Genomic DNA, 24,270 nt, shown 5'->3' with positions numbered 1-24,270 from the left:
CTCCTGCATGGACAAAGGGGTCCTTTGTGGGCTGACCGCGGCTGGCGGGGCGGCGGGGCGCTGGCTCCGCATTGCTGATGAAACGGAGCCCTTTGTTGTCCCTCCTCAGGCGCAGTATTTCTTTTTGGGGGCTGGATGCGTTCCTGGCAGGGCCGATGATGGATGCGCCCGCCGCCGCCCGCCTGCCCGCCAGCTTTCCCTCCCGCTCATTCCCGCTCCGCTTCAACGCAGCCCCAGCTCCTCCCCTGCTGCCTGGGCACTGCCAGGCCCTTCCTGGCCTGCGAGGGGGTTGCTGTGTGCCTTGCAGTAGAGGGCTGGGGCCTGGGAGAAGGTCTTACGTCCTCCCCTGCCATGAGGAAGGCAGACAAGCCCTGTGGTCCGTGGTCCACTGGGACCAGGGCATCAGCTTTTCCCAGGGTCTAAAGGAGATGAGCCAGGTATAGGGGCAGATTTTGAACAAGCTTAGAGACCGGGCCTTGGGGACTAACTAGATGTTGGTATCTGCCCACTCTGGGGTTTGAGGACAGAGTTAACCTGGGTGCCAGTCCCCCTTGTGTACTCCCCACCTTCAGTTTCTGTGGCTGACAAACAGTGTTCTTCTGCCTGCGGCACCTGTTTGATGACATATCCCGTCCTCTGCTCCATAGCTGGGGGGCTCGGAGAGGGAAGTCCCTGAGGAAGGACAAAAAAAAAAAAGAAAGAAAAGGTTAGAGAGATTCAAAGAAGGGGCCAGAGATGAACAGAACATGAGGTTTGGTCCCTATGACGAGACTCAGGATGGAGACAAAAGCAGAGAGAGACTCAGCCAGAGCACCAGCCCTGAACGCCCGCCCGTGTTGGAGGGAGCTGACTTCTAATTGACCTGCCCGCCCTGCACACAGAGCCAGATCCTGGAGCTGGGAGGAGGGAGGGAGGGAGGAGAGCAAGAACAGCGTTAATGCAGCTATCGATTTCTGCCACCAGCCAGCAGGCCGCAGAGGCGGGGACACACAGGGGGGCTAGGGCGCGGACTGCTCCCCTCCCCACCTCTCCCCCACCTCTCCAACCCAAGGGCTCCTGCCTTCTCCTGTCTTCTTCCCTCACCATGTCTGGGCCTGCTGGCACCGTACGCTCCAGGGCAGGGTAGTTGAGCTCAGATGGGCTGATATGGTCGCTGGCCCTAGTCTCCGACACCGAGCCAGGGTCACTGCCGCCTAGAGGGGTGCTAATTTCTGAGGGAGGGCCTGAAGAGCCACCCTGGGCTTAGCTCTTAGCAGGTGGGACAGAACACGGCTGTTGTACCCGATCCCTGCCTCTCAGTACAACTCTGACCTCTGTGGTACCCCCAGCCCAGCCCGGACACCCTGCCAGGCCCTCCTGGGTTTGTCCTGGTAGAATCTGCCAGCTTGCCCAGCTCTTCCTTGCCACCCATCTACCTTCACTAGAAAGGAGTGTACGTGGGCCATTGCCCTCTGGGGAGAGGCAGGGAGTGTCTGGCTGTCTGCTGATGCCTGCCATTTTTGCCTCACTCAGGAGACAGAGCTTTTCCCTCTCCTACACTCGCTTCTCCTTGTGGCCACTCCTTAGCAGTCCCGGAGCAGGGGGCCCTGCCGGCTTGGGCCTCAGTTTCCCCCTGTGGAAGCGCAGAAGGTTGGACTAGATGACCTCCTGGGACCAGGGACCAGGCCCGGCAGAGTCCTGTGACTGGGGGATGGTGGGGTTGCCTGGGGACAAAGATGTATGTGTGCCGCCCCCAAGCCTCGGGCGGGACAGGCCTGGCCAGATGTGCGCCCCCCCCCTTGAGCCACCAGCTGCTCAGGCTGGGCCCTCCCTCCCACCCCTCTCCCAGGGGTTGCTGGGCCAGGCAGGCAGGCAAGGAAGGGATGCTAGAGAGCCAGGGCCGATGAGGAAACTGCCATTCCACTCCTTCTGGACAGTTCCTTCCAGAGCTCCTGGCCAAGGAGCCTGGCTGCTCATAAGCCTTGATCCTAGGGCTTGAGCAGAGCAGGCTCTGTCCTAGGAAGGGCACCTCAGAAATGTGGATGTGGCTGAAGAACAGGCTCTGTTCCCTGGAGGGTCACACCCACTCTCAGTCCCAGCCTGCACCAGCCAGAGGCCCCTCCTGCCCACAGCCTACCCCAGCTCTGGGCTCTCGCTGGGACCTCATCCCAGACCCATCTGGGAGCCAGGCCGGAGCACAGCAGGGAGGCCTGAGTAGAGACAAGAGTGGGGTCTGAGGTAATGACGACTGTGGTTTGAGAGTGAAGAGGGGGCGCCTGGGTGGCTCAGTTGGTTAAGCATCTGCCTTCAGCTCAGGTCATGATTGCAGGGTCCTGGGATCGAGCCCTGCATGGGGCTCCTTGCTCAGTAGGGAGCCTGCTTCTCCCTCTCCCTCAGCCTGCCGCTCCCCCCTGCTTGTGCTGTCAAATAAATAAATAAAATCTTTAAAAAAGAGAGAGAGAGTGAGGAGGAAGCGTGTGCCGATATGTGCACAGTTTGTTCTCCCACTCTTACAGGAGAAGGCTTATCCTCTGCACAGTGCTGCCTGCTCTCTAGCAGGGGGATACATGCTCCTTGAAATACGGATTCTGTGCTCTATTTGGCAACCTCTTTAAGTCAGTTTCCTTTCCCTGCAGGACTTGTCAGAGCCTTGAGATAATCCATATGTATTAGGAATTGCCAAATGAGAGTCTGGGAGCAGCTTCCCAGACTTTTTTTTTTTTTAAGATTTTTTTAATTTAGAGAGAGGGCACTCACAGGAGTGTAAGCAGGGGGAGGGGCAGAGGGAGAGAATCTCAAGCAGATACCCCGCTGAGCGCAGAGCTCAACGCAGGGCTGGAGCCCACGATCCTGAGATCACGTTTTGAGCCGAAATCAAGTCGGATGCCCCTGCTCAGCCACCCAGGCATCCCAACTTCCCAGACTTCTGGTCTAAACCTTCAAGCTTTGCAGAGGCTGTTCCAAATCCTTTTGTAGATGGGTCAGGGAAGGAAGATTAGGAAGCAGAATGTGACTCTATAACCCTCCGAGGTTAATAAACATCTCAGTTGTTTCCTACCCCCCAGCCCAGGCAGAACTGGCCGGAGATCTGGGCTCTACAGACCCTGGCTGAGCCTCCACCGTGACACTAGGCAACTGTATACCCATGGTCAAGTCTTCTAAACCTTGCGTTCCTCGTCTACAAAATAGAGAATTATTAGCCACTACTTCAAAGGGCGCTTGTGAGTCTTCACTGAGATAGTACAAATGGGGCGTCTGGGTGGCTCAGTCGGTTAAGCGTCCGACTCTTGGTTTTGGCTCAGGTCATGCTCTCAGGGTTGTGGGATCGAGCCCCGCATCGGGCTCCACGCTCAGCGCAGTCTGCTTGTCTGCTTGTCCCTCTCCCTCTGCTCTCTCCCCACTCGTGCTTGCTCACTCTCTTTCTATCTTCCCTCTCTCTCAAATAAATGAATAAAATCTTAAAAAAAAAAATAGTACACAAAAAATACCTAACCGTGTTGGGTCTGGCGCGTAATAAGTGCCCAGCAGGGCTTGCGGTTGTCACAGCGGGCTTTCGGAGATACCGTTGTTGGTCGTGGTGGTGGTGGTGATGTGGGCGAAGGAGATGTCTACCGCCGCCCTGACTCTGTCCCCTCTTGTCCCAGCAGAGTGAAGACCCTTCCCCGTGGACACCTGACCATGAGCCTGCCCTGAGCAGCAGGGCCCACCAGGCATCTGTGCTGTGGGCAGCCGGGCCGGTGCTCGTCTGTGGACGCCCCGCGGTTGGCAGCCCCCCCCCCCCCCCCCCCCGCCCCCAGCAGTGGGCTCTGGGCCTCGGCCCCACCATGTCGAGCCTCGGCAGTAGCCCCCAGGACAGCGGTGGCAGTAGCAGCAGCAACAGCGGCGGCGGCCCCAAGGCGGGAGTGGCCGACAAGAGCGCGGCGGTGGCCACGGCCGCGCCAGCCTCGGTGGCGGATGATGCTCCGCCCCCCGAGCGTCGGAACAAGAGCGGCATCATCAGCGAACCCCTCAACAAGAGCCTGCGCCGCTCCCGCCCTCTCTCCCACTACTCTTCCTTCGGGGGCGGCGGTGGGGGCGGCGGCAGCATGATGGGCGGCGAGTCTGCTGAAAAGGCTGCCGCCGCCGCGGCTGCCGCCTCCCTGTTGGCCAATGGGCACGACCTGGCGGCGGCCATGGCCGTGGACAAAAGCAACCCTACCTCAAAGCACAAAAGTGGTGCTGTGGCCAGCCTGCTGAGCAAGGCGGAACGGGCCACGGAGCTGGCAGCCGAGGGACAGCTGACGCTGCAGCAGTTCGCGCAGTCCACGGAGATGCTGAAGCGCGTGGTGCAGGAGCACCTGCCGCTGATGAGCGAGGCGGGCGCCGGCCTGCCCGACATGGAGGCCGTGGCGGGCGCCGAGGCCCTCAACGGCCAGTCCGACTTCCCCTACCTGGGCGCCTTCCCCATCAACCCGGGCCTCTTCATCATGACCCCGGCGGGCGTGTTCCTGGCCGAGAGCGCGCTGCACATGGCCGGCCTGGCCGAGTACCCCATGCAGGGAGAGCTGGCCTCGGCCATCAGCTCGGGCAAGAAGAAGCGGAAACGCTGCGGCATGTGCGCGCCCTGCCGGCGGCGCATCAACTGCGAGCAGTGCAGCAGTTGTAGGAACCGAAAGACTGGCCATCAGATTTGCAAATTCAGAAAATGTGAGGAACTCAAAAAGAAGCCTTCCGCTGCTCTGGAGGTAACGACGCCTTAGAGGGAGGTGTGTGGGCTCTTGTGTCTGTCTGGCAGTCCAAACCCACCCCCCCCCCCCCAACCCTCCTTTTCCTACCTGGGCCAGTGTCTGGGGGCTGCTCAGCCAATCCCTGGGCTCTGGGGTTGTGGAGCAGGCTCCCAGACACCAGTTCACCGCCCAGAAAGTCAGCGCCACATCCTGAGATCTCATTAGGTCGTAGTTCGCAAGGCAAGCATCGAGTTCCAGGCGGGGGCCTCGCATTTCCGGCCAGGCCCAGGGATTCTGAACCCCTTCCTGGAGTTTTGGGCCAGCCATTGAGGTCCCAAGTTTCTGACTTTCAGACGTATCCTAAAGTTTCCAGTCTGTGCCCTAAGATTCTGGGGCTCTCCCTTGTCCCGCCTGAGGGGTTCTGTCCTGTGGACCATGTGGCTTTAAGGGGTAAAGCCCCTCACTCGCCCTTTCAGAGCCCAGCCTTTCCCCTAAGGCCACCCCGGTGCTCACTGCCCTGCCCCGAGGCCTGGGAGAACCCTGCGTCTAGATATCTCGTGGACGGATTTGGGGTTTCTTGGGGCCCCGAGGTCAGTCTGGCTGTGTAGGTAAATGGCCAGGGGTCCTATGGGCCTAGGGTGAGGGGGTGGTTGTGATCTTGGGGTGTAGACCAGGCCTGTCCACTTTGGGATGATTGGCTTTCCGGGGAAATCACCACATAGCCGCATGGTCTAGGCCAAGGCAGCCTGCACAGGAAGGGGCTTAGAGCAGGCAGAAGGGTTCCCATGCTGCTTTCTCTCCACGCTCATGGCAGAGCTTGTCCCTGTGCCCCCAGCCGTGGCAGCCTGGCGGTGGTGCCAGGCCTGGTACAAAAGCATCTTTTCAGCCTGCTGTCCCGGCCCCGGCCCCGCCCCTCTATGAGTGGGCTGGACGCAAATGTTCAGAATGGTTGGAAAACAATAATGACATCCCAGCCATGGCTACTCCCCACCCCCAAGGCCCGAACCTCACATATCTGCTCTCCTGCCCAGAGAACACACCTATATGCACACAAAGGCACCCGCTCTCATCTCTTGGAGACACACACACACACACATGCACACACCCCTCCCTGCCCAGTCCACAGTCTTTCTATAGACGTAGCCTCTTAACACAGCCGGTCTCCTTCGTCCCCACCCCAGCCGCACACGCATTAGCCACCGTAGCCCAGCTCGGGGTGCACATCCACACGGGCAGCCGGTGCGCACGCTGCCACGCTCGTTCGACAGAACCACGCACACAGCCCCCAGACGCACCACAGCCACCTGGCGCGCGTGGCCTCTGGACCGGGGGAATGGGTCTTCCTGTTTGGAAGGAGGAGGGTTCCCGGACACAGTGGCTCAGGGGGCCTCGGGGTGCTCCGGGCCCTGCAGCGGCCCCGCGGGTCAAGGCTTCTTCTCTGGCCCGGTCAGGATGGCAGGAACTCCACGGGGTGGCTGCCTTTACTCCAGGCCCGTCCCTCCGCCACGAGGCCATCCACGGGGGAGCGTCTTTGCACCAGGCCCCGCCGGACCCTGACTGAACTCTCTCCTTGTTTTTGTCTCCCGCCCCCGCCTTCAGAAGGTGATGCTTCCGACGGGAGCCGCCTTCCGGTGGTTTCAGTGACGGCGGCGGGAACCCAAAGCTTGCCCTCTCCGTGCAATGTCACTGCTCGTGTGGTCTCCGGCAAGGGATTCGGGCGAAGACAAACGGATGCACCCGTCTTTAGAACCAAAAATATTCTCTCACAGATTTCATTCCTGTTTTTATATATATATTTTTTGTTGTCGTTTTAACATCTCCACGTCCCTAGTATAAAAAGAAAAAGGAAAAAAAAAATTTTAACTGCTTTTTCGGAAGAACAACAACAACAACAAAAAAAGAGGTAGAGACGAATCTATAAAGTACCGAGACTTCCTGGGCAAAGAACGGACAATCAGTTTCCTTCCTGTTGTCGATGTCAATGTTGTCTGTGCGGGAGATGCAGTTTTTGTGTAGAGAATGTAAATTTTCTGTAACCTTTTGAAATCTAGTTACTAATAAGCACTACTGTAATTTAGCACAGTTTAACTCCACCCTCATTTAAACTTCCTTTGATTCTTTCCGACCATGAAATAGTGCATAGTTTGCCTGGAGAATCCACTCACGTTTATAAAGAGAATGTTGATGGCGCCGCGGTGAAGCCCCCTGCACCCATCCCCGCGGGCCGAGCCGCGGCCAGGAGCTCACAGAGGGGGAGGGAGCAGCCGCCCCACCCCTGCGCCCGGGCCGCCCACGCTGCACTCGCGGTCCCCAGAATGGGATCCCCCACCCCGACAACGATGATTTTGCGAAAATGAAAGTTCTGTTCCTTTATCCATTGAGATCTGGGGAGCCCATGTCTCGATAGTTCCGATCCTGGCTACTTCCCTTAGAGAAAATAAGTCCTTTTTTTCTGGCCTTGCTCATGGCCACAGAAGAAAGGGCTTCTTTGCGTGGCCCCCTGCTGGTGGGTGTGGGTGCCCGGGGAGGGGGGGCGCCCTGCGGCCTGGGCCCCCTTGCCCACGGCCAGCTTCCTGCTGATGAACATGCTGTTTGTATTGTTTTAGGAAACCAGGCTGTTTTGTGAATAAAACGAATGCATGTTTGTGTCACGAAGCACCGCTGGCTTCTTGCTCTCCGGTTTGGGGGGGCTGGCTTGGGGGCTGTTGCTGGGCAGGGGTGATGTGGAGCCACCCTGGGAAGGAAGAAGGATGGCCCAGGGACACTGAGAGTCGGGATCTCTTGGGGAGTCAGGTCCGGCAGATCCTGAAGGGGGGGGGGTCAAGCAGGAACAGCCAGCCCGGCTGGCGTGGTGGAAGTGCTGTTAATCGGGAAATGGCTGGTTCTGGAACATTCTCGCCTGCCTGATTATACCCTCTGCCTCAGAACCCGGACCTCCAGGGACCTTCTCTCACCTGGGGCCACCTTCTCTACTGTCGTCAGGGCCCGGCCAGTGCAGAGCAGCCAGCAGGACAGGAGGTGGGGCCCGAGCGGCCTGTTTGCTTTCTTTCGTTCTTTCCTGCAGGGATCTTTTGCTCCCCCAACCACTGAGGTGATCCCCAGGGAGCAGTTTTAACCCAGATTTGTAGGGACCTGGCTGTGCCCAGAATGCACACAGAAAAACCCCTACCCGCCCCCACCCATATCCCTCTTCGGGCCTGAGGGCGGCTGGACTGAAGCCGGGAGGGGGGTATCCTTGAGCGACTTTCCCCACCCCCAGAAAGTTTGGCTCAAGGTTGTCTGCAACCTCGGAGGCCAGATGTCTGGGGAAATCACCACATAGCCACATGGTCTAGGCCAAGGCAGCCTGAACAGGAAGGGGTGACGGCTGCATGGCCCCCACCCCTGCACATCACAGAGGCCGGCCTGCAGGATGAGACCTATCATCCACTTGACGGGCAGACATTCTTCCCACCCAGCTGCTTGGAGCCTGGCTAAGATGGAGGCTAGACTGGAAGAAGGACTTCCTGACAATGTCAGGGGCCTCGCTTCAGGTGGGTGAGGGCTTTCTGGGATGAGGGAAGGGGCAACTTGTGAAGGGGAGTGGGCAGTGAGCTGGGGCAGATGGGCTGCCCGCCTCTGCCATTGTTCCTGGCAGGAGGAAAAGCAGCCCGTATTGGGTGGGGGCTCTGACCCCCAGCCCCCTCCCGGTGTCACAAACTCCCTTAGAGCACCAGGAGCTCAGCAGCCTGGCCTGGCACAGCGGGGGCAGGCGGGGGTGGGGGGAGGCAGCTTTCAACTCCAGCTCTGCCTGGGAAAAATTCCCTTTCATGTGGCTGCCTGTGATCTCTCCAGGCGGCTCTGCCGGAGGGGGGCGTCCAGCGGGGAGTAGGGGGAGGTGTTGCAGCCAGGGACACCCTCGTCCCCTGCCCAAGGCACACTGCAGCACCTCCGGATCCTCGAGTGGGCAGGGGCGGTCGTCCTCGGGGGCGGCCGGGTGGGCAGCCTGGCCAGCAGGGGGCACCCAGGCAGGAGGCCCCGGCCTGCCCCCCGCCCTACTGCTGGCAGACACAGGCCGCAGATGGCCTCGGCCAGCCCTCGTTGGCATGCCTACAGGTGTGGGGTGGACGGCTCCAGTGCCAGCCCGGAGGGGGTTGCTGGGACTCAGCCAGCCTGTACCTTTTGAGTGTGCCAACCCACAGCCCAGCCATGGCTCCTGGGCCTCCCCCTCGACACGGAAGCCCGAAGCTTGAAGCCCCTCACGTCTTCCAGTTTGGCCTCTGTGCTCCGCTTGTGGAAATGGGAGGCCAGCCCCTCGGTCTGGAGGAGGTCCAGGCAAGGGTGGGGATAGCTGTGGGCTGAACACATGATGAGACCTCAGTTACCTCATCTGGGAAACGGGGACAATAATTGTCTCTCCTCCATAAAGTCGCCTGAGGATGAAATGAGATCACTCTAGGGAAGGGCCTGGCTCATCATGAGCACTTGGTCAAATGGCAGCTGGTGCTGCTATTTTAAAGCTATTCACCTAAATCTCACCAAGATGTCCCCCACCTTCTGCCCAGGCTGTGGGTCCTCCCTAAAGCCCTGGCCGCCTCACCTTCCGCTCCCACGCCCCCCTCCGGTGGGCTCGCTGCCGCCCCGTCCCCCCGCGGGCTCCAGCCCTGGCCAGGCCCTGCTCCGGCACGTCCACCTCTAACCATTTCTGTCTGGCTCGCTGTCTCTGAATCTCTCTCTTGATGGTCTCCTGGTTTCTGACGCTGTGTCTCTGTGTCGTGTCATCCTTCCACGTCTCTGAGTCCGTGCCTGTCTCTCCCTGTATCTAGCACCTCTGTGTCTTCTGTTGCCGGCTCACCCCTGCTGCTCTCCCGCTGACGGAGAAGTACTCAGAGGCAGGCTCCCTGCGGAGCTGTATGCCCAATTCCCCTCCCTAGGGGTGCCCTCCGCTCCGCTCTGCTACCGTTCGGAGCCTGACCTCCTGGTGACCTGAGAGCCTTCAGCCCGTGCTCTCCTTCCGCCCCCCCGGATGGCAGGGGTGGTTGGGGGTACGCACGGGGCTGGAGACAAACCCAGCCTCCATGCAGCCATGTGCGTGAGTGTGTGTGTGCGTGCGTGTGTGTGTGCGTGAGAGACAGATTTCAAGGCCCTGACAACCGTGTGAGGCCTTGTGCAACAGTATGGCCGTGTGTGACACGAAAGCAGGTCTGTGACTGTGTGGCAGGCTCTGGGAGACCTCATACGGCTGTGGGTTAATGCACGATGTCAGTAGCCACACATTGGGGTGCTCGGTGACATGGCACGTGTGATCCAATGACATTGTGCAGTCCTGTGGCAGAGCCAGTGTGATGTGTGCGACACGGGCCAGCTCCATGTGTGTGACATTGGATCTGTGACACTGATGTGCGGCATGCATGGGCCTGTGACAGACACTGGGTGAGTCTCGGTGGTTTGTGACATTGTGTCTGTGTAACCATCACGGGTGTGGCCCTGAGACTGACGCCGGGGATTCCATGGGAGGGTCTGATGCTGGCCGGTGACCAAGCTGAGACCCCGTGACACCACTCGCACAACCCTGGGTGTGTGCTTGTGACATCGTGTGTCAATGTGCACCTGCGACCCTCTCAGGGATGCTGACGCCGTGCCGTGTGTGGCTGGACGTGCAGCATTGCCTGGGCCTCTGCCCTCACAGCATGCCACTCTAAGGACAGAGTGGTGTCCCCGGCCGCCCCTCTTCCCCGCAGCCTGGCCCTGAGGCCCAGTCCGGGGGGGGGGGGAGCTGGCGTGGGGGCAGCAGGCGCAGTTCCCACGGCTGCCACGGCCCCTCTCCCGGCCCTACCACCAGCTTCAGCTCCACAAAATCTCCTGGCAACCCCAGCCTCTTTGTTCTCTGTGGCCGCCAAAGGCCTCTCCCCACCCCAGCCTGCCCAGCGCCTGCCAGGCGCCCCCTCCCCTCCAAAGCCACGGGGCTCGGCCTGACCTGGTCCCCCGGTGCCCTTACACCGCCCGCCGGCGCTGGGGCCCCTGTCTCATGCCCTGACCGGACTCGGCACCCCGGCTGGGCCCCAGGCTCTGCGAGGAGCTTGCTGCAGTCCTGCTGTACGGCAAGGAGGAGGTGGCCCGGCCCGTGCAGCGGCCAGGTGTTTGCGGGCCGGGAGCTGGGCTCTCCGCACGGGCACGTCCCTTTGCCCCAAGGCTGGCTGGGGGCTGTCTTCGGTCCGGAGTGGTTTCCAATTGTCGAGTAAGTTTGCTTCTTTGGCTTCAGAAAATCATCAGGTTGGGATTGTTACTACCTATTTTATAGATGTGCAGCTGAAGCCCAGAGAGGGTATGTGACGCGCCCAAGTCACACAGCAAGATGGTAGCAAGGGTCTGATTAGAACTCGGGCTTCTGGCCTCCACCCCTTGCACCAGGCAGCTGTGGGAGGACTGTGTGCCTCCACGGAAGGGAAAGGGGACCTGGGAGTCTGAACACATGGGGCCTCTTCACTTCTTGGTCACCATGTGTGTGTGTGTGTGTGTGTGTGCGCGCGCGCGCGCATCTGCATGCACCCTTGATGGATGACCTTGGCCAACCACCCTTGCCGTTCTGTCTCTAGGAAAGAAGGGATTGTGGGGCGGGGCGGGGCACTTGGCGGGGTGCTTTGCAGAGCAACAAGTTCACCTCACGTGCCAGGACCCACAGCATCTCCAACAGGGACATGGGGCTGTTGGCCCAGGGGGCAGATTCCGACTCGGGGCCTTAGCCTCTCTTCCCAGGCTCGACTTAGCTCTATGCAGTCACAAAGGAGGTGGCGATGGCCACTTGGCATGGCTGCAGTCAAGGCTGCTTAGGCCTGACCTGATTGCAGCAGCAGCTCCCAGGTGCCAGAGATGGATGGATGGAGGTCATTGTGCAGCCCGCCCGGGTCCCCCACTGCCCACCCGTGGCCCTATGCTGACAGGCAGTGCTGACAACAGCCAAGGTGAGGGAGGGACAGGCAGCCACCAGCATGTTAATGATACAGATCTTGGCCCAGGCACCCTGCAGGCAAGTAATGGGCACAGAGAGGCCCAGCTGCCCCCCAAGGTCACACAGCCCTGCAGGGAGTCCCGTCCCCAGAGGTCCACATCTTCCCTGAGGGCCCCTTGAGGGCTCTTCGTGCCACACAGAATGGAGAATGGCTGGGGAGGGTGGGGGGGGCGCTGCAGGAGGGTCCCCCCGAGGCCCCGACCCGGCTGCCAGAGCGGACACTTTCATCTCTCTTCGCCTGTCGACCTGCCATCCCTCAGCGGCATTAAATTCCCCTCCTGCCAGAGAACAAGGGCTGCCTCAGATTCCAGGCAGCAGGGCGTGAAGATGGGGCGGGCCCAGGGGAGGGGAGCGGAGGTCCTCCAGGGCTCCAGGCCTGGGTGCGGAGTGACTGGGGGGAGGGGGCTCTGGCAGCCAGCTACCCGGGCCTCCTGATGCCCCATGATGGGTCCATTGCCTGCTGCCTCCTCCCTTCTGACTGATGCCTTCCTCTTCGGGGCCCTTTGGACCCCAGCAGGCCAAGTTTAGTGCCCCTGCGCCACCCCCATCACCGTCCTGATCACTCTGGGTAGCATCACCTGGCTTCAGGGCTGTGGCCAGCAGTTGAGTGGGGGTGGCATTGGCACCAGGAAACCTCTGTGGGCTGAATAAACACATGATCTCTTCTTTCTGGGGCTTTTTTTTCCTCTCATGCATTTTCAACCCTAATTGGAGCGCTGTTCACAGGTGGGGGAGACTTACTAGAAAGAGCCCCCTTTCCTTAGCCCCTTGGAACCTCCATACTCCGCATCTCTACCCTTGGTTAGAGGTGCTAAAGTCTCCGGCCTCACACTGCATGGAGCTTGTGGCCCCGTGTGCCAGGCCTTGGGCCGGCCCACGGCACTTACTCGCTCACCTAAGCCCCCCAGTAACCCGTGAGGAGGGCATTGATTACTTACCCCATTGTTCAAATGAGAAAGTTGAGGTTCAGAGAGGTAGAAGTGGAAAGACACACAAGGTCACCCAGCTGGGTTCCTCTGGTTTCAGAGGCTAGCCCTTAAACACCTGGTTATGCTTCAGGCTTTGGCTGGAAGGAACCTCCCACCCCCACCCCACATGCTGCCTGTGATCATGCCCAGATGTGGGATTAAGGTCAAGCATTACTTCCTTAAACTTTTCTGCACTTTCTGACTCTTTTTTTTTTTTCACTCTTTTTTGTTTTTGTTGTTGTAATAAATACATATTGCTTTTCAAATCAGAAAACCCCCAAAAATTCTTTAACCAAGAAAGGTTTGGAAACAAAGAGCACTGTGTGGAGTGAGGGTGGAGGATGAGAGGGTAGCCCAGGATCACTGCCCCCTCCCCTGGAATGACAGGGTTTGGGTATTTGGGGGGCCCAGAGTGGGTGCAGCTTGAATCTACGAGGGCCTCAGCCTCCGTCCGTGGCGACTTGCCACCACGCTCCCAGCCCCTCACCCAGGTCTGAGGCCTGCCCAGAACGGGGCACTGCCCTGTGGCGGAAATTTGGCCCTGCTGCTGCAGCAGGATCCGTAGGCAGCCGCTGGGGTCCGGGGGGAGTGACTGCGAGGGTGAGGGCCAGGGCCGTGCCCGCTGTTGATAAGGCGACAGAGCCCTCGGGAGCCAGGACTCAGTGAAGCCATGGAAACGTGGCTGAGGTGTGAGGCTGGCTCAGCGCTTCCCTCAGGTGGCCACCTCCCGGGCCTGGCTGGGCCCCAGCAAGACAGGCCCATCCACTCCCTGACCTCCTGAGGACCAGGCTTGGGCCGGCAGCTGGGCAGGCTTGATGTTGCCCCTGGCCACCTTCCCCAGGGCCAGGCTGGGATCAAGCCTCGGGTCTGAGAGGGGAGAGCTGAGGACAGAGGTGAGGGTGCTCTGAGTCCTCTGCCCCAAAGTCCCCTGACCCCATTCCATCCCTCCCACCTTCTGCTGCCCGCTTCCTTTCCTATAAATTGTGTGCATTATTTACCTTAAGCATTTTGATAAATCATAATAGCAGAGACATCTGCTGTCAAAACTGCAAACTGCATTTGGGGCTCAGCTGGTGGCCGAGGGCTAGAGGCTGGGGGTGCAAGTGTTCTGATGGTCCACGGGAGAAAATATGGATGCCCCCCACTCTTCATCCAGGGCAGGGCCTTGAAGGGGGCCCCAGGCCCCATCCTTTGGGACCCCCTCCTCACCAGCCGCTGACCATGAAACCTTCCCAAGGAGGCTATCCACCACCCCCCCCATCTGTGTTCCCTCCTTCCTGCCTCCCTCTGCCTCAGAATTAATGCAGCCATGACAGCGGCTGAGAAGTCCCCCGAGCTGAGATTAACTCCCGGGGCAGCAAGGCGGGGTTGACCATGGGAGGCTCTGGAGTGGGGGGCTGATGCACAGTCCTCATGAGATTAATCGCCCTGCAGCCGGCTTCATCACGAGGGTGCCCAGTGCCCTGACCCCCCACCACTGGCAAGGGCACTGGGCTCTGGGTCAGTAGACTGCCCTGCCTCCTGCAGCCCCCATAGCCCCCAGTCCAACTGATGGGAGGATTTTGGCTGCTGGGACTGAGTCCCCTTCTCATTTTCTCTTGCCTTCCTGGTGGCCATCGGGAGCCCTGAGGACCAAGCAGCAATCCTGTGGCTTCTTTCTCTCCTGTTCCCAGCTTGGCTCAGCAGCCCGGGGAGGGGGAGGCTTTGACCCTTTCCTACCTCCTGCTGGTTCTGCTGGCCCTACTGTTCTTCGGAGAGCAGAGCTGGGGGATGGGGGGCTCCAAGAGGAGTGCGGTGGATCTGCCAGCTTTAGCCTAACGAGCCTGCTGTCCAGCCAGCCCCTCTACCCATCCCGGGGGTCTGTGGAGATGGTGGAGAGAGGGGATCGATTCCGGGCAGATAACAGAGTAAGGTTGCTGGTTGATAAAGCACGGGGGTCAGGGACCTGGGTATTGGCCTTTCTCAGCCAATCACCCACTTAAACATCTTCTAGGGCTGCAGCTAGTGGGACTGAGGTTAGATAGGGGAGTAAAATTCACAAGGCAGGCGGGACCTAAGGGAGGCAGAGCTGGTTGGAGTCTGCCTTGACTCTGCAATTCTGGCTGGAGAACCCTCGTCTGTGCACCCACTGCCCCGGGTGCCCCCATCACAACCCTGCTGGGACCATACTTGTTCACTTGCTGGCCTACCAGGCTAGAAGGTGAGCTCCAAGGGGGAAGGGCTTGTCTTGTTAGCACCTGTTAGGTGCTCAGTAATGCTGAAGAACTGGATGAGTTGGAGGCGGAGGACATGGGTTGGCCCTTTGTTTAAGGAGCGGGAGGAAGAAGCTGTTGGGTCTGAGCTTGAGGATCCCAACTGCAGTCCCACAGGCTGGGAACTGCCAAGAGGGGACGCCAAGAGAAAAAAGGGCTTGCAGCCAGGTCCCAAGTTGATGTTCACAGGCTGTATGACCTTCTCTCTCTTTTTTTTTAAGATTTTATTTATTTATTTGACAGAGAGAGACACAGCGAGAGAGGGAACACAAGCAGGGGGAGTGGGAGAGGGAGAAGCAGGCCTCCCGCGGAGCAGGGAGCACGATGCAGGGCTCGATCCCAGGACCCTGGGACCATGACCTGAGCTGAAGGCAGATGCTCAACGACTGAGCCACCCAGGTGCCCCCGTATGACCTTCTCTAAGGAGCTTCTTCTCCAGGCCTCAGTTTACTCATCAGCAAATAACATCACTTTTCCAGAGATGCTAGGAGGATGGAATGAGAAGTCGTGTGTGCAAGGGACATGTGAACTCTTAAGCCTTGTACCCGTTGGTGAGTAAGAGATCTGCGTGGATGGGAAGAGCCGAGAAGGCTTCTTGAAGGAGTGTGAGTGGAGCTGAGCCTCGAAGGACTATGCTGCTTACCTAGGAGACATGGAGACTGGTACTTTTGGAGCAGTGAGGAGGCCATACCAGAGGGAGCCCCAGGGACTGCAGAGTCAACCCCAAACTCCAGGATGAGTGTATATGTTTTGTCTTGGGGACAGTGGAAGCCAATGATGGTTCTGGAACCTGGGCAGCCTTTGAAGGGACTTAGGTCTGGAGTGAAATCTTCAGTCAACCTGGGTATGTGGGGCAAATGCCTGACCATCCCCCAGCCCCTGCACCAGGGGTGGGGAGTCAGCAGGGGGTGTGATCCTTGTCAGGTCCCCATCCAAGGAAACTAAAACATACCCTGTGCTAGAAAATGGGGGCTAGGCTTGACAAGAAGTGACCTGTCAGTTTTGGGGCCCTGACCCCTCATTAGAGGATAAAGAATCCAAGCCAGGCTGGTTGGAGGGCTGTAGAACCTGCTCACTTCCTGGAGATGGGGATATAGGGTCCTCTGGACCCCAACTCTTACTGCCAAGACCCTAGAGGCAGCAGAGTGCTGGGCTGGGAGGCAAGGGGCTAGGATTTCCATCCAAGCCATACCCTCTAGCTGGCTTCGTGATCGCATGACCAAATGCATAGCCAACCCTTCCTTTGCCTGGCTTCCCCAGTCAGTGCAATGGAGTCCCTTTCGGCATCAATCAGGCAAAGTTCTAGGCCTTTCCTGGGGTGTTAGGCCTCAGGAGGGAGCTGTAATTTCGGGGTCCTTCACTCCAGCCCCCTCCCCCACCGTTGTGCTAGGCCCCCTCCCTTCTTCTGCTCTGCCACCCACACCCCCCTCACCCCTGACCCTGTGGCCAGCAGCCTCTGCTGCTGTCATCCGTTGTCATGGGAACCTTGCAGCTCTGACCTGGCAGCGCAGGAGAAAGCTGGCCCGGAGCTCCTAGCAGGGGAAGCTGAGGGTAGCAGGGGGTGAGAGGGGGGGTGCCTATCCCTGTCAGGTTGGCTGGGTTCTGATGCACCCCATGGGAAGGGGGCATTGGAAAATAACTCAGATCGGGGGGGGGGGAGGTGCAGGGTCTCAGGGTCTGACTGCTCTCACTCCCTGGGGTCTCTGCCCCTTTCCAGGCTACCCCCCCCCACCCAAACCTGGCTCCAGGCTGGCGGTGGTAGGGAGGGGTGGCGGGGACCTTCCCATTTCCCTCACTGCCGATGGTTGTTCAGAGCCCTGAGCTCAGCTCATTCTCGAGGCTAAAAATACCAGGGAGGCGGCAGCGGCAGCTCCCCTGACACCCTGTCCGCTGCACCCCCCCACCAGCAACACACACACACACACACACACGCTCGCACGCGCACAACCTGGACCAGGTGCCAAGGTTCAGCTTAACCGGCACAGTGCAATAGTCCATGGAGTTAAGTGCAGTCCTGCCCCCGTGTGAGACCCAGACCCGGGTTCCACTACCGCCTCTGACCTCAATTTGCTGGGTGATCTTGGCGTAGTCCTTTGGTCTCTCCAGGCCTTGGTTTCCCTTTCTGTGTAATGAAGGAGCTACCAAGGAGAGGGGATGCTCAGGAATGGAGGAGAGTCTGCCCCATCTCATTTAATGACCATAATAGTCCCGGCAGCTCCCTGAAGTATGCTGTGGGTCATAATCTCCCTTTTCTATCAAGCACATGGACGCTGGAGAGGGAGGGGTGGCTCAAGGGGTGCTAATTGGGCCTTTGTGTTCCAGGGTGGCCCTCTCCTATCCTGCAGTGGTGAGCTGAGCTTTTGGGACCCACAGGCATTTGGTGGAATACAGGTCTACGTCCCCACAGTAGGGTGGGGGTTAGCTGCCTCAAATCTCACAAGAGTTCCCAGTTCTGTGAGCCTGATCTGGACTGAGGAGGAGTTCACACTGCCCTCCGCCCAGGGTCTGGCTGAGGCTTGAGTTGAGGATCCACACTGCCCACCCAGGGTGTGGTTGCACTTCAGGAGAGTGTCTACATTGTCCATTTGCTCAAAGCCTGGCTGAGGTATGGTGTCACTCTCCATAGTGCTCACCCCTTGGGCTTGACCAAGGCTGGGGTGAGTGTCCATGCCACCTCTCAGCCCAGTCTTGGCTAAGGCCGAGCTAAGGGTCCACAGTGCCCACAAGGAGCTGGGTTCCAGATGAGTATCCACACTGACCATTTGCCGTGGGCCTATGTCTTCTTTCCACCAGCCCTGGGCTCAGACTTCATTTTGGATTTCACACTCTCTCTTCTCTCCTGGAAACCAGAATTTTTGCTCATCTCCTCTGCTTTAGAGGAGGCCCAGTGTCATCGGTGGACCAATGTGGGAAAGAAACACGGGTGCCCCTGCTATTTCCAGGACCTTCCTGGAGCCCATGGAATCCACCATGGAAGTCACAGCCTTTGAGTACTGAAAGGCCTGGAAAACCAAGCCCAGCTCTCAGGGAACCCTGGGGGTCCGCTGTTGTGAAACTGGAGTCACTGAGTCCTTCTCCTTCCCTCTCGCCCTGCCACCCAACTCCACTGACATCTTGAGAACCACAGGGCATACTTCCCCACAGATCCAAGGTCTCCTGCAGGAGCAGGGCATGGAATTTCAGAGGGGCCACCCAATCCTGCAGTGCAGAGGAGACTTTGAGTCATGCAGTCTAGGTTTGCGATGCCAGCTTGCCTTCTATTACTGTGTGACCTTGGGCAGGACACTTCGTCTTTCTGGGTCTCTTTGTCCTCCCATAGAACAGGTGTTTTTCTTTCTTTTCTTTTTCTTTCTTTCTTTCTTTCTTTCTTTCTTTCTTTCTTTCTTTCTTTCTTCTTTCTTTCTTTCTTTCTTTTTCTTTCTTTCTTTCTTTCTTTCTTTCTTTCTTTCTTTCTTTCTTTCTTTCTTTCTTTCTTCTTTCTTTTTCTTTTCTTTCTTTCTTTCTTTCTTCTTTCTTCTTTCTTTCTTTCTTTTTTTTTAAGAGAGGGAGTGAGAGGGGCACCTGGGTGGCTCAGTTAGGTTAAGTGCCCGACTCTTGGTTTCGGCTCAGGTCATGATCTCAGGGTCATGAGATTGAGCCCCATGTTGCTCTCCATGCTCAGCATGGAGTCTGCTTGGCATAAATTAAGAGTCAGACGCTTAACAGACTGAGCCGCCCAGGTGCCCGGAACAGGTGTTTATAGTATCTATTCATAAGGGTTGCTGCGAGGATTAAATGAGATATTTCTTTTTTTTTTTTTAAGATTTTATTTATTTATTTGACAGACACAGCGAGAGAGGGAACACAAGCAGGGGAAGTGGGGGAGGGAGAAGCAGGCTTCCCGCGGAGCAGGGAGCCCAATGCGGGGCTTGATCCCAGGACCCTGGGATCATGACCTGAGCCGAAGGCAGATGCTTAACGACTGAGCCACCCAGGCACCCCAAATGAGATATTTCTATAAAGTGTCCAGCAGAGTGAAGCACTCAGTAGTCATCCTTTCTGGAGGCTAGAAGGGGAGATGCATGCTCTGAAAAGGTTCTGGGATATTTGTTTATTAATTATTCCAGTGTCAAGAACTACGTTGATTGCTAGGTCTCAGGGCTCAAGGCCCCAGGTGGGGTCCCCCACTCTGAACTAGGGGCCTCCAAAAGAGAAGCATTACCCATTCATTTTGTGAACATATTCTCAGCCCATAAATGGATGCTCTTAAGTAAAACATCCATGAACTACATCACATTGGTGGGGAAAATTAAATGTAAATTAGATAATTAAAAATGAAGCTGATGCCCGCTGCTTGACACTATTACCTCTTATTAAAAGTTATGAGAGACGGACCTAGGAGAGGTGGGAGGTCGGTGGGAGGCATCTGATAAGGGATGGGGGCTGCAAGGGATTGCCTACTGGAGCTGTTTGCTCTTTGGAAGAGTCAGACCTAGGGGATGGTCCTGCACGGGCTCTGGAGAGTTCTGGAAGCGCTGGGACCAGAACCCTGGGTGTGGGCCTATGTTCTGAAGATTGTGGGTCTCCGGGTCAGTGCCTTCCCCTTGACAAGCCTCAATGTTTTTTCATCTGTAAAAGAAGGCTAATAGCAAAACCTACCTCCCAGGGCTGAAGCAGGGGTGAGGTGAGATAACATCTAGAAAGTACCCAGCCTGGGGCCTGGCACATAGTAGGTGTTCACTGAATAGTTGTGCTGAAGAGCACACCATCACTACCAGCATTGCGAGTGAGTCCCTCTCAGCGGCAGGCCCTGAGCTGAGGACTTTGCAGGCAAAAGCGTGTACCCAGGCCGCCCCTGTCAGCGCTTGGGGAGGCTACAGTTATCCCTACTGCATCTGATGAGGAAAGCCAGGCTCCCTCAGGAGAGTAAGGGATCCAGGGTCACACACCCTGTGAGGTAAGTGGCACTGTTTATTACTCCCAGGTCAGAGAGGAACCTGAGCAACAGTACTCCGCATACAGTGCTCTGCTTCCCAAACTTAACAGGTTACATGACTCCTTCCTTTTTTTGTGCACCTGCCCAGTGCTCTTGGTCCAGGCTGGGTGTGCCGCCAGAGGGGAGTCGCTCTGGAGTGAGGAAGGCAGCCGGAGAGGCTAAGTCCCAAGGGAGTATTCTAAGTCCCAGAGCAAGAGTCCAGAGAATACACAGGCCTGGGAAGGGGGGCCTGAGGACTCCCGGGGAGGTGCCGTCTGGTTCCGTAGCACAAGAGATTGGAGGAGACTGGAGGATGGGCAAAGCAGGTAACAGGAGCAGCCCCAGCAAAGGCTGGGAGGCTGGAAAGCCGGCGGCCAGGCCTGTGGTGGGCTGCGGAGGGTGCACGATGAGGGGGTGGGAACACGGAGCGGGTGAGTCACCGTTTCTGAGCCAGGCAGGCGGCTGCTGCGGAGCGGGGGGCGCATTCCTGGCTGGCAGGGCGGCCGGCACTAATGTCTTTCCCACATGGCCCCGAATTCCCGGCTCTCGGCACGATCACACGGGCGAGACGCTCCCGCGGCCACCCCCGCCCCAGCTGCCTCCTTCCCACAGAGAGGGGAAGGGGGAGGGAGTGTGGTGCAGGCGGGCGGAACTGGCCTCTCCCGGGAGGGCTAGGGGTCTGGGGGGCCCGGGCTCGGCCTCCCGAGGGGCCTGCGCCCACAGCGCACCCTGCGCCCTGCGAGCCACTAGCAGCGCGGTTTTAATCAAAATAAGAGCGGGGCTGGGCCTGGGAGGCGGCGGACGGAAGGAGGCGCGGACCGGCCATGGGTCCCTGGCCACATCCCTGCTTCTCTGGCCCCCATTCACCCACCCCCGCCCTGCGAGGAGCCCTGGCGGAGAGGGAGCGTCGCTGCAGGGCGCCCTGGCCGATTGGCGGCGGGACCGGCCGCAGCTCCGGCCGCCTCCGATTGGACGCCATCTACACCCTCCCCTCCTTCCTGACCCTTGGGCCCTGGCTGGGGTGGGGGCCTATCGGAGGCTGCGGTGCATCCGGTGGGGGACTGGGGCGGGGGTTCCTGGAAGAGGCCACACCCAGGCCCTCATTCTGTGGGGCGGACAGCCCGCGCTCAGACGAAGGGGACCGTGAGCCACTGCTCTCCCACGCAGCCCCTGTCGCTGGGCCAGGCCCCTGGGGGGAAACTGAGGCTGCGAGGGCGGAGGGGCCCACCCAGAGCTCCCTGTCTGCTGGGGAAAGTTGGCGGGTGTCCCTCCCAGCTGGGCTCACAGGCGCTAATGAGAGTTAAATGTGGGCCGTGAGTCACCTCGGGGGGGGGGGGGGGGCTGGAACCACCCCCAGATGTGGATCCTGGGTGGAATGGAGGTTTGTCCAGACCATTCAGCGTTTCCCTCACTTCCCCCCTACTTTACCCCCTACTCCTTGGCAGGTGGGACATGGATTCCTGACCTAGCAGATCAGGCCCTGTCACCAGGGTCAACCTCTCCCAAAAGGACAGCTGCCTTAAGGAGTAGGATGGGTGTGGGTGTCAAGAACTATGGAACCACAGGGGAATTCCAAATCCCAGGATGGGGTCCAGTACCCCAGGACTTGGGGGTTGGACCAACACCCGGGATTGTCTAGTGGCTGTGAGCCTTGGGGTATAGTGATGTATCTTGGGGTGGGGGGGTGGGCAAAGGGCCCAGGCCACCCGGGAGGAGCCCTTCAACCCGCTACGGCCCATCTGGCCTCACTCAGACCACCAGGCTCTGACCACACAGGGTGTCTGTCCCCCCCCACTTCCCAGCCCTGACCTCAGGCCAGCACAGGGACTCCGGTCTGTGGTCCTTATGGCAGGGCAGACCGTGTGTATGTATGTGTGTACATGCATGTGCCCCTGTGACTGGGTCTATTTGTGCTGCTGTGTGCATTTGTGACCGAATGTGCAGTTGTGTGTATTTATGTGAGACTGGCTGTCTGTGTGGGTCTTAGCGTTGCAGGTGGCTTGAGAGGGAATGTGGGTTTCTGCATGTCTATATCTGTGTGTCCCCTCTGTGTCTCATGTGGGTCTTTCCGTGTGACTGTGTCTGTGTCAGCCTAGCCCCATCCACAGGATCCCTGGCTCCTCCTTGAGCACCCTATCACCACCACCACCACCATCACCACCGCCAGGAGTCACAGGGTTAGAGAAGTGGATCTGGAAGGGAGCTCTGGGGAGATGCGGTGCCCGCTGTTCCCAGAATGTAATGGCCTGGCTGGGTGGGCAGCACCAGGGGGTGGGCGTAGGCGTGGGCAGCCACGGGAGAGAGAGAAATGTGGACAGGGGAGGGCCCCTGCTCAGCAGTCCCCTCCCAGCTCCCTCTGCTCCCAGCCCAGCGCCTCCTGGCAAGAGCTTATTTGCATGGTATTTACATTTCATTTGCATCGCGTTCAATTAAAAACCTGACCAGCTCCCGCCTGCCTGGCGCTGCCCGCCCAGCCTGGTGAAAATGTTGGTTGGGCATTGCCTGCCGTCTTCCCACCCCCCCACCCCCCCACCCCCTTGGGTTGACTGATGTGGGAGGGGTCTTCCCCTCAGTGAGATCATCCAAGTCACCCATCCTAGGAGTGAGAGGACTGAAAGTACAAATGGAGAAATTGAGATCCAGAAAGACTGCCGGGATCTCCGGGCTAAGGACCAGTCTTGGACAGAACTGGAAGAATGTTAGTAGTAACAGCTGCCCTTTATGGAAGAGTCGTTGTGCCAGGAGGGGAGCCAACACCTGGACACAATATCTCATTTGAGCTTTGCTACCTGTTGAGGTCAGGCCTTGCATTATTTCCATTTTACAGATGAAAAAACTAAGGCTGGAGAGGGCAAGCCCAAGGTCGCTCAGCTGATCCAGAATTGAAATCTCTGTCAGTATGACTTCCAAGTCCGTGCTCCAGATCCTGAGCATGACCGCCAAAAGTACAGTACACTCCTCCTGGTGAAGCAAACTCACTACCTCCAGAGTCCTTAGTTCTAGGACAAGCTAATGCAGCTTTCACCCTAACCTGGGGGCTGGCCCAGTTGTTGCCGGTTCTTTTGCTTCCTCACACTGACCGCCATGCCCATGCCTGGTTACAGGGTGCAACGCTCTCCCAGTAGAAGTCTTTCCTGGCACCGGACCACAGTCTTGACTGTTGCAAGATTGCCCTTTTTGGCAATCAGAGCTGCTGACCTTGTAAAAGACAGTTAAAGACCCTGATAATGAAACCAACTTTGGGGGAAACGTAGAGCCGGGCTAAGGGTGAAGGATGGGTGGAGAGATCAGGCTGGCCTTTGGAAACATCAAAGGCACCAGAGCCAGCTGGGGCGCTGGGAACCCTCAAGGCCTCTCCTGAGCTGGATCCGGAGCATTCTTGGAACCCCTCTCACCTGGCCACAGCTGGTGGATGTCATCTACACAGGCAGGAAGTGGAATTGGGGAGAATAGAGTTTCTCAGGCTGTCCATGGAGGCGTCATCCAAGGCCCAGATCCAGCTCTGGAACTGGGGAGCCGTGGTGTTGCTAGGCCCAGTGCCCTCCCTCCAACAAGGACCATCTTTCCCTTCCCCCACCACCTTTAGGGCTCTAGAGGGACTCCACCTACCCTTGTACTGGGGGCGGGAGGTAAGGGGGGCTGGCCAATCAGCAGACACCTCCCCTGCACCCGGTGATTAGTTCAGAGATGGACACATGACCTGCGCTTGGCCAATTAGGTTGAATCCCAAGGTTTGGGTTGGAATTATTGTGGGGGGCAGGGGTGTATGATCTGGTAGTGTGAGAATTTGAGGCCACCACCGCTTGAGAGCTCTCCAGGATTGAATCCAGCAAAGGGAAACTGATCCTTGTATTTGAAGCCAAACACTCCTACTTGACCCTCAGAATGAACCAATAGGTTCTAATTTTGCTTCAGCACGTGTGTGTTGGGTTTCTGTCACTTGTGACCCGAGGTCCTTATCATTTAGCACATGCCTTGCCCATTTCTGCCTTGATGGCTTTGCCCGTACATTTCTTTGCCTGGAAGGCCTTCCTGTTGCCCTCTCCCGACTAGTCATGCCTTTGTGTCAAGGTCCAGCTCACCTCTTCTTCTCTGGATAACTCACTTCCATTCTGTACCCATCTTTCCTGTCTGCGCCCTCCTGGGAGTGTTACCTGCAACTTCTGACCCTTAGCCTGGCACTCAGTGTCTATGCTTCTTCTTCTTATTCATAATGACTGCTATGCTAATTCTCTTTTCCAGGGCTTATATCTCATGGCCCCAAAGTGGATTGTAAATTCCTAAATGGCATTCCTAGGGAGCAGAGTGATATATAGTGCAGTGGTTAGACCCTTGGCTTTGGAATCAGACAGCCTCAGTTCAAATTTTAGCCCATGTATGATCTCTGAGCCAGTCCCTCCACCTCTGAGCCTTAGTTTCCTGT

General features: G+C 58.2%; 1 protein-coding gene across 2 annotated transcripts in view; it reads left to right on the top strand.

Annotated features, from left to right (window-relative positions):
* The window catches only part of CXXC5 (CXXC finger protein 5), a 34,533-nt gene extending 27,193 nt beyond the window's left edge, over nt 1-7,340 (top strand). For both annotated transcript variants that reach the window (XM_032425248.1, XM_032425249.1), the window contains exons 2-3: nt 3,627-4,703; nt 6,285-7,340. In XM_032425248.1, coding sequence (XP_032281139.1) covers nt 3,804-4,703; nt 6,285-6,329 — 945 coding nt within the window. In that variant the 5' untranslated portion in view covers nt 3,627-3,803 and the 3' untranslated portion in view covers nt 6,330-7,340. The remainder of the gene's footprint in view (nt 1-3,626; nt 4,704-6,284) is intronic.
* The last annotated feature ends 16,930 nt before the right edge of the window (nt 7,341-24,270 follow it).

This window comes from Phoca vitulina, unplaced genomic scaffold (assembly GCF_004348235.1).
Source record: "Phoca vitulina isolate PV1807 unplaced genomic scaffold, GSC_HSeal_1.0 scaffold32, whole genome shotgun sequence".
NCBI lineage: Eukaryota > Metazoa > Chordata > Mammalia > Carnivora > Phocidae > Phoca > Phoca vitulina.
Note: the sequence above shows the minus strand (reverse complement) of the source record. Positions and strands in the feature narration are given on the sequence as shown.